This window comes from Geospiza fortis, unplaced genomic scaffold, assembly GCF_000277835.1.
Source record: "Geospiza fortis unplaced genomic scaffold, GeoFor_1.0 scaffold92, whole genome shotgun sequence".
Lineage (NCBI taxonomy): Eukaryota > Metazoa > Chordata > Aves > Passeriformes > Thraupidae > Geospiza > Geospiza fortis.
In genome coordinates, this window is record NW_005054389.1 from 1,369,516 (window position 1) to 1,382,401 (window position 12,886).

At 44.7% G+C, this 12,886-nt stretch overlaps 1 protein-coding gene across 1 annotated transcript in view; it reads right to left on the reverse strand.

Moving 5' to 3' along the window:
* The window catches only part of ARID5B (AT-rich interaction domain 5B), a 103,889-nt gene extending 99,922 nt beyond the window's left edge, over nt 1-3,967 (reverse strand). The window contains exons 1-2 of the mRNA XM_005425548.3: nt 3,935-3,967; nt 683-908 (exon numbers count right to left, since the gene is read on the reverse strand). Coding sequence (XP_005425605.2) covers nt 683-908; nt 3,935-3,967 — 259 coding nt within the window. The remainder of the gene's footprint in view (nt 1-682; nt 909-3,934) is intronic.
* Nucleotides 3,968-12,886: the final 8,919 nt, after the last annotated feature.

The window sequence follows — 12,886 nt, forward strand, 5'->3', positions numbered from 1 at the left end:
GGTATTATAGGTGTGAGTGCCTGTGCAACAAGGCAGTCCCACAGCTGCAAGTCTGTCTGCAACCACCCACAGCAGCAGAGCTACCAACTCCCTTTCTGAAAACAGACAGGGGAAGAAAGCACAGGTCTGTGTGTGGAGACAACAGTGGGGTGCTCACAGAGCCCTGCAGCAACATAAAGCTGAGAAGGAAACACCACGGAAGGGACACATTCCTACTGAATGTGACACAGAGCCAACCATACAGAGTCAGGGCAAGCACCAGGAGCACCTATGAGCTCCTGGAAGATGGGACATGAGAAGTGAAAGGCCTTTGCTCATCCCTGCCTATCACAGGAAGCCCCAGGAAGACATGTCAGCCTTCACTCCCCACAGTGTACAGCTCTGACCTGATCCCCCAGCCTGCAGAGCCCCAGGGAGTGCCTGGGACAATTATTTGTATGCACATCTGCAGGGTTTGAGCCGCAGTACTCGGGGCCATACAGACAGATATCACAGTGTTATCCCACAGCAGTCTGCAAGGAGCTTGAGATGAGCTCACTACCCCACTCATCCCACACAGGTATCTCATGGCCACACCTCTGCCCCAGGCTCAGACATACCTTGGGCAGGATCAGGCTCATAAGTTTTCAGAAGACACTCTCCCACAGGCCCCTTCCCACAAGAGAAAGTAAGGGATACTCACCAAGGTCAGCCTTTTCCTTCAGAATATCTTTGAAGTTCAAGCCACTGTTCAGTGTGGATTGTCTGTATCTTGTCAAGGCCTCTTTCTGCCCATTCTTCCCTACATCCATGGGCTGGACCGGCTCAGCCCGGAAACCACACTTCCACTTGGAGAAATCGGACTGTGCCCATTTTGCCAAGTCCTCAAGCTTCACAGTAACTTTTTCTGAAACAGCAATAACTTCATCCTGCAAGAAGTGATCAGATGAGAATACAACATGTCACTCTGGGCTCCCTGATGACTGAGAAACCAGTAATATCATCCTGCACTGACTCCTGCAAAAGCCTGTCTTGCTGCAGGCTGAGTAATTTTTCTGTATCACAGAATAGCTAGTGCTTAATTTATTCCTCTTGCCACCTAAGTGGAAATATTAGTTGTTTACTTGAAGCAAATATACACCATCTAAAGACAATTTCTAGAACCAGGGCAATGATCCTAAAAGGCATTTGAAATGCAGGTTGCCAAATCACATTCTGTATAACCCAAAGCCTTGAGGGAAAGTTTGCTTTTTAGGTGCAATTAGCTGCAAATGTAAAAATTCATGGCTGGATGACTAATGGTTATAGTTAGTCCTGAAATAAATGGACTAAGTAAATCTCAGATTCTTGGAACTCTGACTCACCAGAAAATTCCTATGTTTATGGTACATTTTCCCTTGGCTTATACACAAATATTGAATTTAACTTTTGTCCTTAAAATTAAATAAAACTGTGATGTAATCCCAAAAGAAATACTACATAAACGTGCTTCCCACCAAAAGAAACTTGCACATTCTCATGTTTCTTAAAACCTTTTTCAAGATCAACTGTAATTCTTTTCCCCCTTCTAAAACATACATTCTAAGAAGAGCACTTAAACTTAGTTTAGCCTCCAGAACATACACTCAAATTAAACAGTCCTAATTGCTGGATTTTAACCTTCCAGGAAACAAGCAACTCCTCTCAGTCATGATGAATAAGCAGAATATTTTACAGCTGACTCCACTGAGCAAGGGATCAAGAAAGCCTCAAAAAATAAACAAACAAACATACATATCCAGCAAGATACACTCCAGATCTTTTTGTTAAAACAGCAGAAATAATTTATGTTGTAACAAGAGCTGGCTGTATACTACACCTTGCCCACCATACATTTCTAACACTAAATGAGGTTACAGGTTCTTGAAATAAATAAACCAGAATCCAATTTTTCTCTCAAATAAACATAAGTATTTGCAAAGGGGAGAGAAATTCTTTGAGTTATTAAACAAAGGGAAAGGCACGATTGATTCTCTCTGTGTGTTTTTTTTTGTCCACTGAACACATTCCTCAGGAAATAAAATACTGCTCAATGGAAAAAAAAAAGAAAAAAGCTTTATTGTGACAAGTTGCATACAATACAAAACCTGAAGTAATTCTAGTAAAAAACCAGATCTGATATTCCTCTCTTCCTTATATAATACAAAACTGTTTTATAAGCAGGCACCTTCATTACATTTAGTGCAACAACAAATATTTGGTCAGAAGTGAACAGCATGTTTATATGCTAAGCAAGCTTGTAATAAAATCTTTTCCTTTATCACTGCACAGCATAAGAGCCTCCACCAAACAACAAACAATAACAGTGATGCTTTAAATCTCTGTTTATGACAAACGTCAATACTTTGTAAACAAGCACTGGGTACTACAAAGTACAATTTCAATGGATGGTTTCACCCAATTTCATTACACCATCCACTTGAAATAAAAAAGCTGTAGTTGCTATGCATTTTATAGCTATTACATGGTGATTATTAAATGTCAGGATGGAAAAAAATAATACATATATATAAATATCAGCCTGCCTGCAGACAGTCTCAGCAATTTCTGGATGAAGTCCTCTCTTAGGGTGTCAAATACCATCACCAGCTACTACACAATTTCTCATATTCCATACCAGAGAAATCTACTTAGCAGCAGTTAAAAAAAAAACCCAAAAAACCAACAAAAACCTGGCTTGGAGATCAGACCTGCTTCTGGTTAAAATATTATTTTCCAAATAGCTCTCATGATCAAATGATTATGATTTCAATTACTAGTTTCTTCATATCCTTTCCAAGAACTGGTATGACTAATTCTGGCTGGCATACAAAGTAAGCCGAGCAGACAATTTATTAACCAAAAGAAAAGTACAATCACTATTACATCATCAATGAATAAACTTGTTTTTGAGAATGCAACCTTCGCACACACGCACATGATGTGTACACAGGAGGAAAAAGAAACAATTAAAAAAAACCAAAACAAACAACAACAACAACAAAACAAAACAAATACCACAAAAATCCCCCCCCAAAAAGCCCTACTGTACCAAGGGTGAAACGATACTGGTGCACTCTGTCAAGCTGCCATGGAGGGGGAACTGCAGAGGGAGGAGCAAAGGACCTGTTGGGGAGCTGGGGAAAGCACACCTCAGCCATGAGTTTCCTGTGGCAGCAGCACATCCAGGCATGGGAATCTGGGCTGTTCAGCATCCCCACATGGACATGAGGGGCCAGGAAAACAAAGACACAGCAAAAACACCTCCAAGCATCCAAATACAGCCACAGAGTGCAAAGGGGTGCCCAGGATGGCACCAGGGAGCAGCCCAGCACAAATACAAAATACAGAAGGAGTCCACGCTGTCCCTGTGCTGTGACAAGGGCTCTGGGCTAAACCTCCCTCCACAGCTGCTGGCCTCTTGTCAGGGCCACCCGGCCACCTCCATGCCAGCCTTGTCCCCAAGGACAGCTGGTCACCCCTGCAGCAGCTACATCTCTAAGGGTGCCAGGCTGGCCCCCAAATCCCTGTCCCCAAGGGCACCAGGCTGGCCCCCAAATCCCTGTCCTCCCTGGGTACTGCTAGTGATCCCCACAGCGGCACCAGGGAAACGCAGCCTAGCTCACTTTTAGGCGGGAAATGGAAAAATGACCTGAACCGCCTCAGAGCCTGCCTTGGGCCACCCTGCCCATCACACAGCAGGACTGGACAGACCTGCTCCCTTCCCTCAGCACTCACTTGTGACCCAGTTCACACAGAATTGTCCACATTCTTCCCAACTCTTCAAGTACTCCTCAAACACTGCAGATCAGCCTGCAGGCCTCCTCTGCCAATGCGGATCTCACCAGTGTGGGACTGCATCTCCAGGGGCACTCCTACCCCGCTGCCTCATCATGCAGACACTGAGCCAGGCACGGCAGGCGGCTCCAGTCTCTACCTTTGGAGGAGCCCAAGCCACAGGCAGCTCCATCGGGACTGTCTTGCCCACATTTTGGCACTCTGCTGACACCAGAGGTCATCTGCCCTTGCACCTCAGCACCCAGAGGTCACTCAAGTACCTCACCAGCTCTGCAATTCCAACGTGCCTTGCCACGCTTTTGCACATTCTTCAGCAACCTTTCCAAGCACTCAGCCCCAAACTGCTGTGGAGTCTGGGGGGGTTTTTTGGGCAGCAGGTGACAAAGGGGTCCTTCTCCTTTTTGGTTAAGCCCCGTGCCACAACAAAAGTTGCTCTGGGACCTGCAAAGCTCTGCCAACCACAGGAGGTCCTATACCCCTGTGGAATCAACCACTATCTGCTGCTGCAGCCCTTCTACAGAAAGCCCTTCAACAAGATGACAAAGGAATACAGATGTTGAAAAAATAAAAACCAGGTACACAGTGACACATGACTAACAAACCTTTAGAAGATTAAAGAAATCTGCTGTATAACCTCCATGTCATTCATAATTATACCTCTGTGTAAACATGAAAAACCACCCACGTAGCAAACAGTGCATACATATCTCTATCTACACAAAATCAACTCATCATGTATTAGCTATGCTCTGAAGTGATATGTTTATGAGGTCTCCATTGCACAGTTAAGTCTTTAATTACCATTTTTTCCTGCTACAGCAAGAAGAGAAAACAACCAGCAGAGATTTCAACTCTGCTCAGGAATGAGATTTATCCCGATTTATCAGTGAACCTGACCAATTGGTCAGTGGCCCAATGGACCAATGGTCTCAGCCACAATGTTGTCTAAATCTCTAAATAAGCACTGACTATAGAAAGAGGCACTTTTTTAGCTGCTTCTATAAAAATGGTTATTGAGTCAGCCTGTAATTTTAGCATGTCTTATAAGACTTCTGAGCACAGTACAATTCTTTCACCAATCAAATAGAAAATGGGGAGATGGTTAAGAAAGATGGTGACACAAACTCTTCTTATCCATCTCGTTTTTCTAAGAGCATACTGGATTTGCATTTCCAGAGAAGTCATCCAGGGAGAAGAGGACAGCATCTTCTCGAGAGCCATTATGCTTAAATATTATGTCACTGTTGTCTAAGCAACCATCACAGCCTCGTGAAAGCACAGAATGCTATATTGCCTGACTCAGCAGATGGCTGAAATGCTTATATTCAGGGAAACAGGTCAGGTAGTTATAATAGCTTAAAGCAGATAATTATTTTTTAGAAGAAATATTAACTCTTACAAGGCAGGGAGTCACAGGGCAGCACAGGGAGGTCATACATCTTGATTGCGCACCCACATACGGTACATCACAACTCCTTACTCACTGCCAGTAACTAGGAAAGATTTATATTTTAGAGACATTGAGGCAGCCTTAAAAGAATTACAGCAACTGAGATATCTCAAAATTTTGACATACTGAGACTGTTTTCACTCCAGTACTTCCAGAGGTCATTTAAGGAATTCTGGAGGGCATGAGCGAGTCAAACACCTGCTTGGCTGTCTCCTAACATCAAATATGAGGCCTGGAGAGAAACAGGAGATGTACTGTAAAAACTCTTGCTGATAATTACAGGAGACACTGTATGTCATTTATCTGATCAGTATGATTTGCATTAGAAAACATCTTCAAGCCTTTTCTGTGGAAACTTTAGCACAGTAGATAGCTGGGGATGCGTATTTTATAACCCAGTACATTGCTGATGAAAACACATTCATCCACAGGAGCAAAAAATACAGTGTGACTCTTACAGACTGCATTCACCAGGGATAACAGAACTGTTATTTCATTTGGCCATAAAGGCCTCCCTTATCCTGGGCTGGTTTTACACCCCATGTATATTTTAAGGTTTTTGCCATTTAAGTGGAAATGACCTTCCCGTACCATGTGTATGTAACACAGCAGTTCTTGACTCAGGAATCCCGTTCCTGGCTCTAGACCCCTTTGAGGAGCAGGAGGCCATGCTGCAGACATGCAGAAGGGCAGGAGGGAGCTCCTTGTCAATAAGCACCTCTCCCATAGGAAGGCTTTTACCTGGATATTTGAGGGAAGTACCATCAGCTTTGTTTGACAACACAGTCAAAACAAAAGGTCCTGATCACAGTCTTTAGTCCGGAGCTCTTCTCTGCCATCCAGATACTATCAGGGCACTGGGACAGCAGAAGAAACCAGGTCATCTCAATTCAGCCCTAACCCACCTACCCAAAGTCACTCAGGAACCTGAATCCAGGTCTCCAGAAGCATCTCCTAAAAGCAGCACTTCTTTCAGGGACCGTATCCAGCTCTAAAGAGGGAGAGAGCATTTGTACAGGGCTGATTTGCTCTCAGAAACTTTCTCTAGAGTAAGAAGGTCCTGTCTCCTTACTGCCAATGGTGGGCTTGGAATATACACAAAAGTTTTTAAGACTGCAGGACTACAAACTAGCTAAAAAACTGGGTGTGTGGTGGAAAAGGCCTGGCTCTGGGATGTGCCCTGTTAAGCCTCCCTTACAGGGCACACAAAGGACCTTCCTGCCATACACTCCCGTGTTCATCCTTGTAAGCATGCTGCAGACCTGGGCACAGCTTTGCCAGGTGGGAATTGCTCCTCCTGTTCCACACGTGGGATCACTGAATGACAGGGAAGCCTCAAAAGAGGCTGCAGAGCTTGGCACAGGCAGGGGCAGCTTTCTTTCCCCTGAGCCTGCTCAGAGGGCCTCATTGGTGCCATCTCCTCACGCATCCCCTAGCCCAAGGCAGACAGAGGTGTCCCAAAGGTTTTGTGGAGCACAACTGACTGCTGGGGTCTGGACCTGTTCCCTGGAGTGCCTACATACAGGGACCTGCAGATACCACTGCTTTCCACCCACGAACCTATGGGGAGAGCCTTGAAAAGGGAAACATGCATTGATCAGGAATTTACCTGGCCCACCAGAGAATTTTAAAGAGGCCAAGGCAGAACCTTTCATCTGTTAATCCTTTCCTAATTACTTTAAAGGGCTATAATGATCTTGTTAAACTCAGGTGACAGGTATTTCCCCAACCTAAGCACAGCTGCACAGAGCTGTCTGAAACTCACACTGATGCATTCATCCCTTCTTCCAGGGTCCAAAACCAAGAGAAAAGACCAAATTAAAAGGACATGGCTGAAGCACGTGAAGTCCTATGGTTTTTGCTTTCCCTTGTATTAGCAAGCAGCATTTTCCACATGACTCAGTAATTCCAAAGCGTGACACGCAAAATGACCTGGGGCAGAACATCACCATGTCTCTGCAGGATGCTTTTTGGGGTCCTGGTACCTCGGGGCCAGAAGTGGGGTGGAGATGGGGCGCACAGAGGGACGGCTGTGAGCAGTCAGACATGACATTTCTGCTGTGAGCCTCCTCCTTTGTGACTGGGGTGTTTTTTTCTCCCTCCTCCCACTCCCAGCCAGAGGTTCAAATTGAATTTATATCTGTCATTGCAGATAGAAGTTCTGACCAAATAGAAAATAGGCTTCAGTCAAAATGTTTTGCCGTCAGATAGCTCACAGATCTCAAAGAGCTGTTTTAGTTTAGGCAAGTTGACAAGCAATTCATTCCTAATTTTGCCTACTACAGTTACAGTACGAGAAGCTTTCCTCATAGATTACATAATTATATTTTTTCTTAACAAGGAGTACATGGCATTAGCAGGTTTAAATTATGCAAGCTTATTCTTTTGTCTTTTGTTATATTGTGTTCTATTGTGCTGGTAAAACAATATGTGCTTTAATTAGCAAATATCTGTAAATAATTTACTTGCTTTTCATACAGCAGAACAATGGAGTCAATTTTCACATACATCCACTGAGCATGTCTAGGGGGTTTCTTGCCAGAACCTTCCATTGTTCAGTATCTGTATCAATCTGCCCATCATTAGCAGCTAACGTTCAACAACCCAGTAAGACATTAAAGTTTTGGCCCCCGGGAGTAGCCCCAAGCCCCCCAAATCCGAGGCTACGCTTTGCAAAGAAAGATTAAAATATCCAGAAAATGAAAACAAACTCTTTTATTATCTATAACCCTGGCACCTTCGCATAGAAACATGGACGCCTGCCAAGCACTAAGGTCATTGGATTAATGCCATAAAATGCCGATGTTCATCTGACCTTCTGACTGCATTTTAGCTACAAATAAAAAGCTCAACTTGATACAACACCATGAATCACGCGAGTGTCTAGGCTGTGCAGGGTTAACGCTGGGTGTGAACCCACACTGCACACGCACAAACACACACACGCACACAAAGAAAAAAAGCTCTTAAATCAAGAGTGGATGACTGTTCAGAGACTTAAGGCATTGTTATTTTGAATGCGAATGAAAGGGCCAGAACAAGCATTGCAAGAATATTTCAATTATGTATTTCCCAGAACTACATCTCTGAGCAACTAATGCAAATATTGCTCCCATAGCAGTAGAACTTCTTCCCGAATAAAAGCGTATGAGAGCTCGAATCAGAACATACTTTCTATATCATTCGCATATTGTTTGAATATTATTAAAAATGCAAAATCTATGTATGCGTTACTCTCCTGAGCAATACAGTAATTATGATTAAGGGACAAGCAGCACAAAAAGAGCCAATTTATCTTACTTGCGCTTAGGAATACTATTGTGTAACTAAGCAACTAAAGACAAAATATAGTCTAATTAATTCACTCCTATGCTTATTTAAAAGACACAATTAGAACATTTTTATTTTCCATCCTGCACAGTATCTCAACATGCTTGAGGGTGTACCATGTGAGGCCTATTATTCTCCAAAGACAAGAGTTTAATGTTTAGTGCCACTGATCAGACTGGGAACAGCAACTCTGGAAAGCAGTGGGTGTATTTTACAGTCTGAATGCACAGGGAAGGGGAGGGAAAGAAAAAAGGAAATAAAATAAAAAGTTGGGTTTGTTGTTTTTTTTTTTAAGGAATCTGCCTGAAATGACTAGATATTCCAGATTGCTGGCTAATGGCTAGCAACATGTGGCTTCTCCGAGTAATATCACTGCCCTGTCCTTCCTTTGCCAGCATATGCTACTGGTGGCAAGAGAGATAAAAATATACAGAGTGGATATGCAATTACCAAACCCACGATATTTTACGACAAATGCCATTTCTCTAACACTGCTATTACAGTGCGCCTGATTTCCAAAGCTGAATTAATTTGAGCAAGTGTACAGTGGAGATTGATGCTATTAGCATGATTTTTAAAGCACCCTTTAATAATCATAATCTGCATGTTTGAAACGTGTTGCCATTACCAGTGTTGACAGATACGAGCAAGGCACACACCGTGGAGACTAAACCGAGGCTATTCTCATTTCAAATAAGAGCATATAGATTCCTACGTCTGTAAAAAAAAAACAAAATCCATTACTGTGAAAAGGGAGTAGCACATTTTTCTAGGGGGGTGGCAATAAAGCAGCACTGCTACAAGACACTGTGCCTGGGCCAGCCTATGATACCTTTAGGCACTGGGGTAGGACCCCTGCAAGTGTAGAGCCCCTACAAAATGAACCAGGCTTTTGAGGGATGCTGTCAGCATCTATCCCAAAATTAAGAGAGAACAAAACCACTGATTCCCTTAACTTTCTGGAAGAATCTCTTCTGCAATTGTAAATGACACACATTTATGGAGTGACTTCTTTTTTTGCTTTACCCCAATTAGTCTGAAAATGCAAAATACTTCTAGGGAAATAATTACAGGAAACTAGCTCTCTCCTCTCCTCTCTATGAGCAATGCTTACTCATGTAAATTACTTGCATGAGTAAGGATTATTTGCAAGGCGAAAAGCATTGCATCAGATCCCCAGTTTGGGAGAAGAGATGAAATCAACATGAGTTCGTAGTAAACTTTGCTGCTGATGAATGAACCAAAGGCAGATCCCCACTGACAGTCCAGCCTCAATGGAAGCAGCATTCACCACGATGCAGAGCAATGCAGGGAATGTCATACCATGCAAAATGAATTAGATGCTTGTTTAGGGTTTTTTAGGAATTGTATGCATCACATCAAATACCATCCCTGGACTTAATGATATAAACTTTGAAATGTATTTTTAAGCCTAGTCTAACTAATGCCAACACCTTTAAAAACATGAAAGCACAAGGCACTAACGAGCATTTTGCTCTACAACTGCTTTTGCAAAGGTCAGTCATTCCACAGCCCCACACCACCCCTTGGAGCACAGAACAGTAAATGAGCTGGAGGAAGGTTTGCCAAGACCTTGTGAGCTGGAGGGTGAGCCCACCTCGTGCCCCCTGAATGCCACAGGACCAGGCACGAGGGGCCTGGGCAGGCGCTTTCTGACAGCACACAGCTTCTCACACTTGGGTGCCAGCAAAGCTGGGGGCCTGCTTTACACATGCACCCCATCAAACTGTTTCAAACACAATGGGGTGCCCTTAAAGGTGCTCCCTCTGGATCTTCATAGGCCTCCAAGCATCCTGTTCTGACCCCTGTGTGAGGCACCTGCCATCAAGGATATCTTCCCTGCCCTTGCAGAAGGTGACAGGGGACCCCACCAGACCAGAATGAACAAGAAAATCAAGGCAAGGCGGCAACTTCCTCCACCAAAAGACTCTGTTTTGGTAATGGCCCTGTAGGGATGGAGGAGAATCACTTCTTCCCTGCTGGAGGGAAAAGAGAGAAGGCTGCTCTTGCTCTCTGGCCAGTGTTGCACCTGCTGCAGTGTCCGGGCTTGATGGTGAGGTGGGAAGCAGCGTGCCCAGGCTGCCCTGTTTTGAAAGCAGCAACAAAGTTTTCAGTGAAGTAGCACAAACTCTTCTCGTTCACCTAGCAGTGGCCTCACAGGCCCTGTTGCTCTTAAAAAAGTGTCTCTACTGCTCCTGAGCAGCAAGACCCCTGGTCTAAGCATAATGCCAGAGCCGGTCCCAGCCTCTCCATGCATGTCTCCCTGGGATGCAATGAGCATCAGGGTCAAAAGCACCCGTACCTGCTGCATGCAAGCAGCCCCATCCCACGCTCACCATCCACTGAGACTCCCTGGGAAACAATCTCTGTCAGCTCCTGGCATCAAAAGGGAGTTTCTCCACTGTGGTGATGGGAATGCTGAGCCTTTGGTGGAAAGAAGGGTACTGAAGCGGAAGCACACCTGGGCTTGCACCTTCCCTGGATCTGGGCAGTGCATGGAAACATCCGGTTTCAGCAGCAGTCAGGGTTATATTTAAATCTGGATGATGAATTCAGCTAGCTATAAAAAGACTTATATTTACACTTATTGCTGATTAGCTCAAACATTTGGCAATCAGATAAAATACGCCATCAGAAATTTCTGAGTAACAGAAGCATTACATCCCTCCTTGCAGCCACTAGCTGAATATTGTCATAGTGTCAGTGCTGCTATTACGGAAAACAGGCAGCCAGCTGCTTCTATTAATCACGCTGCTAGCGCAGGTAGCTGCTGGAGACCGTGCCTAAATCTCTGGTGGGCTCGATCACAAGCCTGCAATTCAGCCACTTGCTCCCCTCCCCAACTATTTCAGTGACAGCAAGCACTGCCCCATCACCCTCTGCCTCGGACACTGCAGATTCGCAATACACGCTTTACCACGGGCTCACTCCATCCCTACTCCCTGAATGCACAATGAGGTATTTTATCCCATCAGCAATCCCACACCACAAATAAGGTCCCCTCTGATGGTTATAAGCCGCATCTGACCGGAGAGCTACATCTCCTCCTGCAGAAGGGGTCCAGGCCAGAGGTAGGAAGCCCCACGACCCCAGAGGCAGCCCTGCTGCCCCTTTGGGGACCAAGATGAGTGTCATTTACCAAAGGGACTGGGATCTCAGGGTGCCAAAGAGAAACAGCTGCCCCTGTACCCAAACGAGAGCAGTTACCCCCAGCCAGCCAGCACCCAGCTTTTTGTCTCTCTGCTGCCTGCACATCCCCAAGCACTGTTCAGATTGTTCCAAACTATTAAAAATCGATCATAAAAAATCATTCCTATGTCTATAAACAAGTTAATGGAGTAAGTGAAAACAAAGTACATTTCTTAATGGGAGTGTTATGTTGCCCTCTCTAGGCCCTGGCTCTCAGTGCCGGTTTCTGTAGGCTCCCTGCCAGAGAAGTATCACTCAGAGCTGTTGCTGTTGCTGCTGCTACTCTGCTAATGAATGACTAACTTAGGCCAGAGGGGAAATGACATCACCGGGGTGTAAAACACAACTGCATTAGGAAACTTTTTACCTGCTTTACATTTGTCATAATTATTCTACACAATACAGCCGGTATTTGCATAATTTCAAGGCGTGCCATTATCTTAATTGAAAATTGTTTTCATATGGTTGAATAATGCAGAATGACATCAGTTAAAGCCGCAATGAAATGCACAAGTATAATCACACGGCTAATTACTAGCGGTGTTTGCATGTAAAAATAAATAAAATCGTGCGTATTATTAGGAAGGTACATGCAGCTGAGAACTCTAGTACCGGAGCAGTGTTTTACTGGTAATGGTAGGATTAATTTTCTCTGATGTTCCTACCACAGTAACATGAGCTGATCATTAAGGCATATTAAAATGATTTGTGTCCCTTTCCCCACCCCCCTCCCTTCCAAATATCTTTCATTTTACACACACACGAGACACGCAGAGGCACAGTTTTAAATAGTCACCACGGGCAATTTCAGAGCATCCATTGCTCACTGTCATCTCCCCGATTCTTAGGAAAAGGCTCCCTTATCTCAGCGGCACGCACAGAAAATTAAAGTGAAGAGGTGGCAGTGAGCGAAGGTGGTGGCTCTGAGACGCGTTTCGGCTGCGTACGCGTGTGTGCGGGTACACGGCTACGCCGGCACCTACAGCCACGCGTGCCTCCGAAAACAGCCCCTGCGGACAGCCCCCCCTTGGACCCACCCCCCGAGCATCTCCAACAGAAGTTCCCCCAAAACATCTCGTCCCCCTCCCGCCTGGTCTCCAG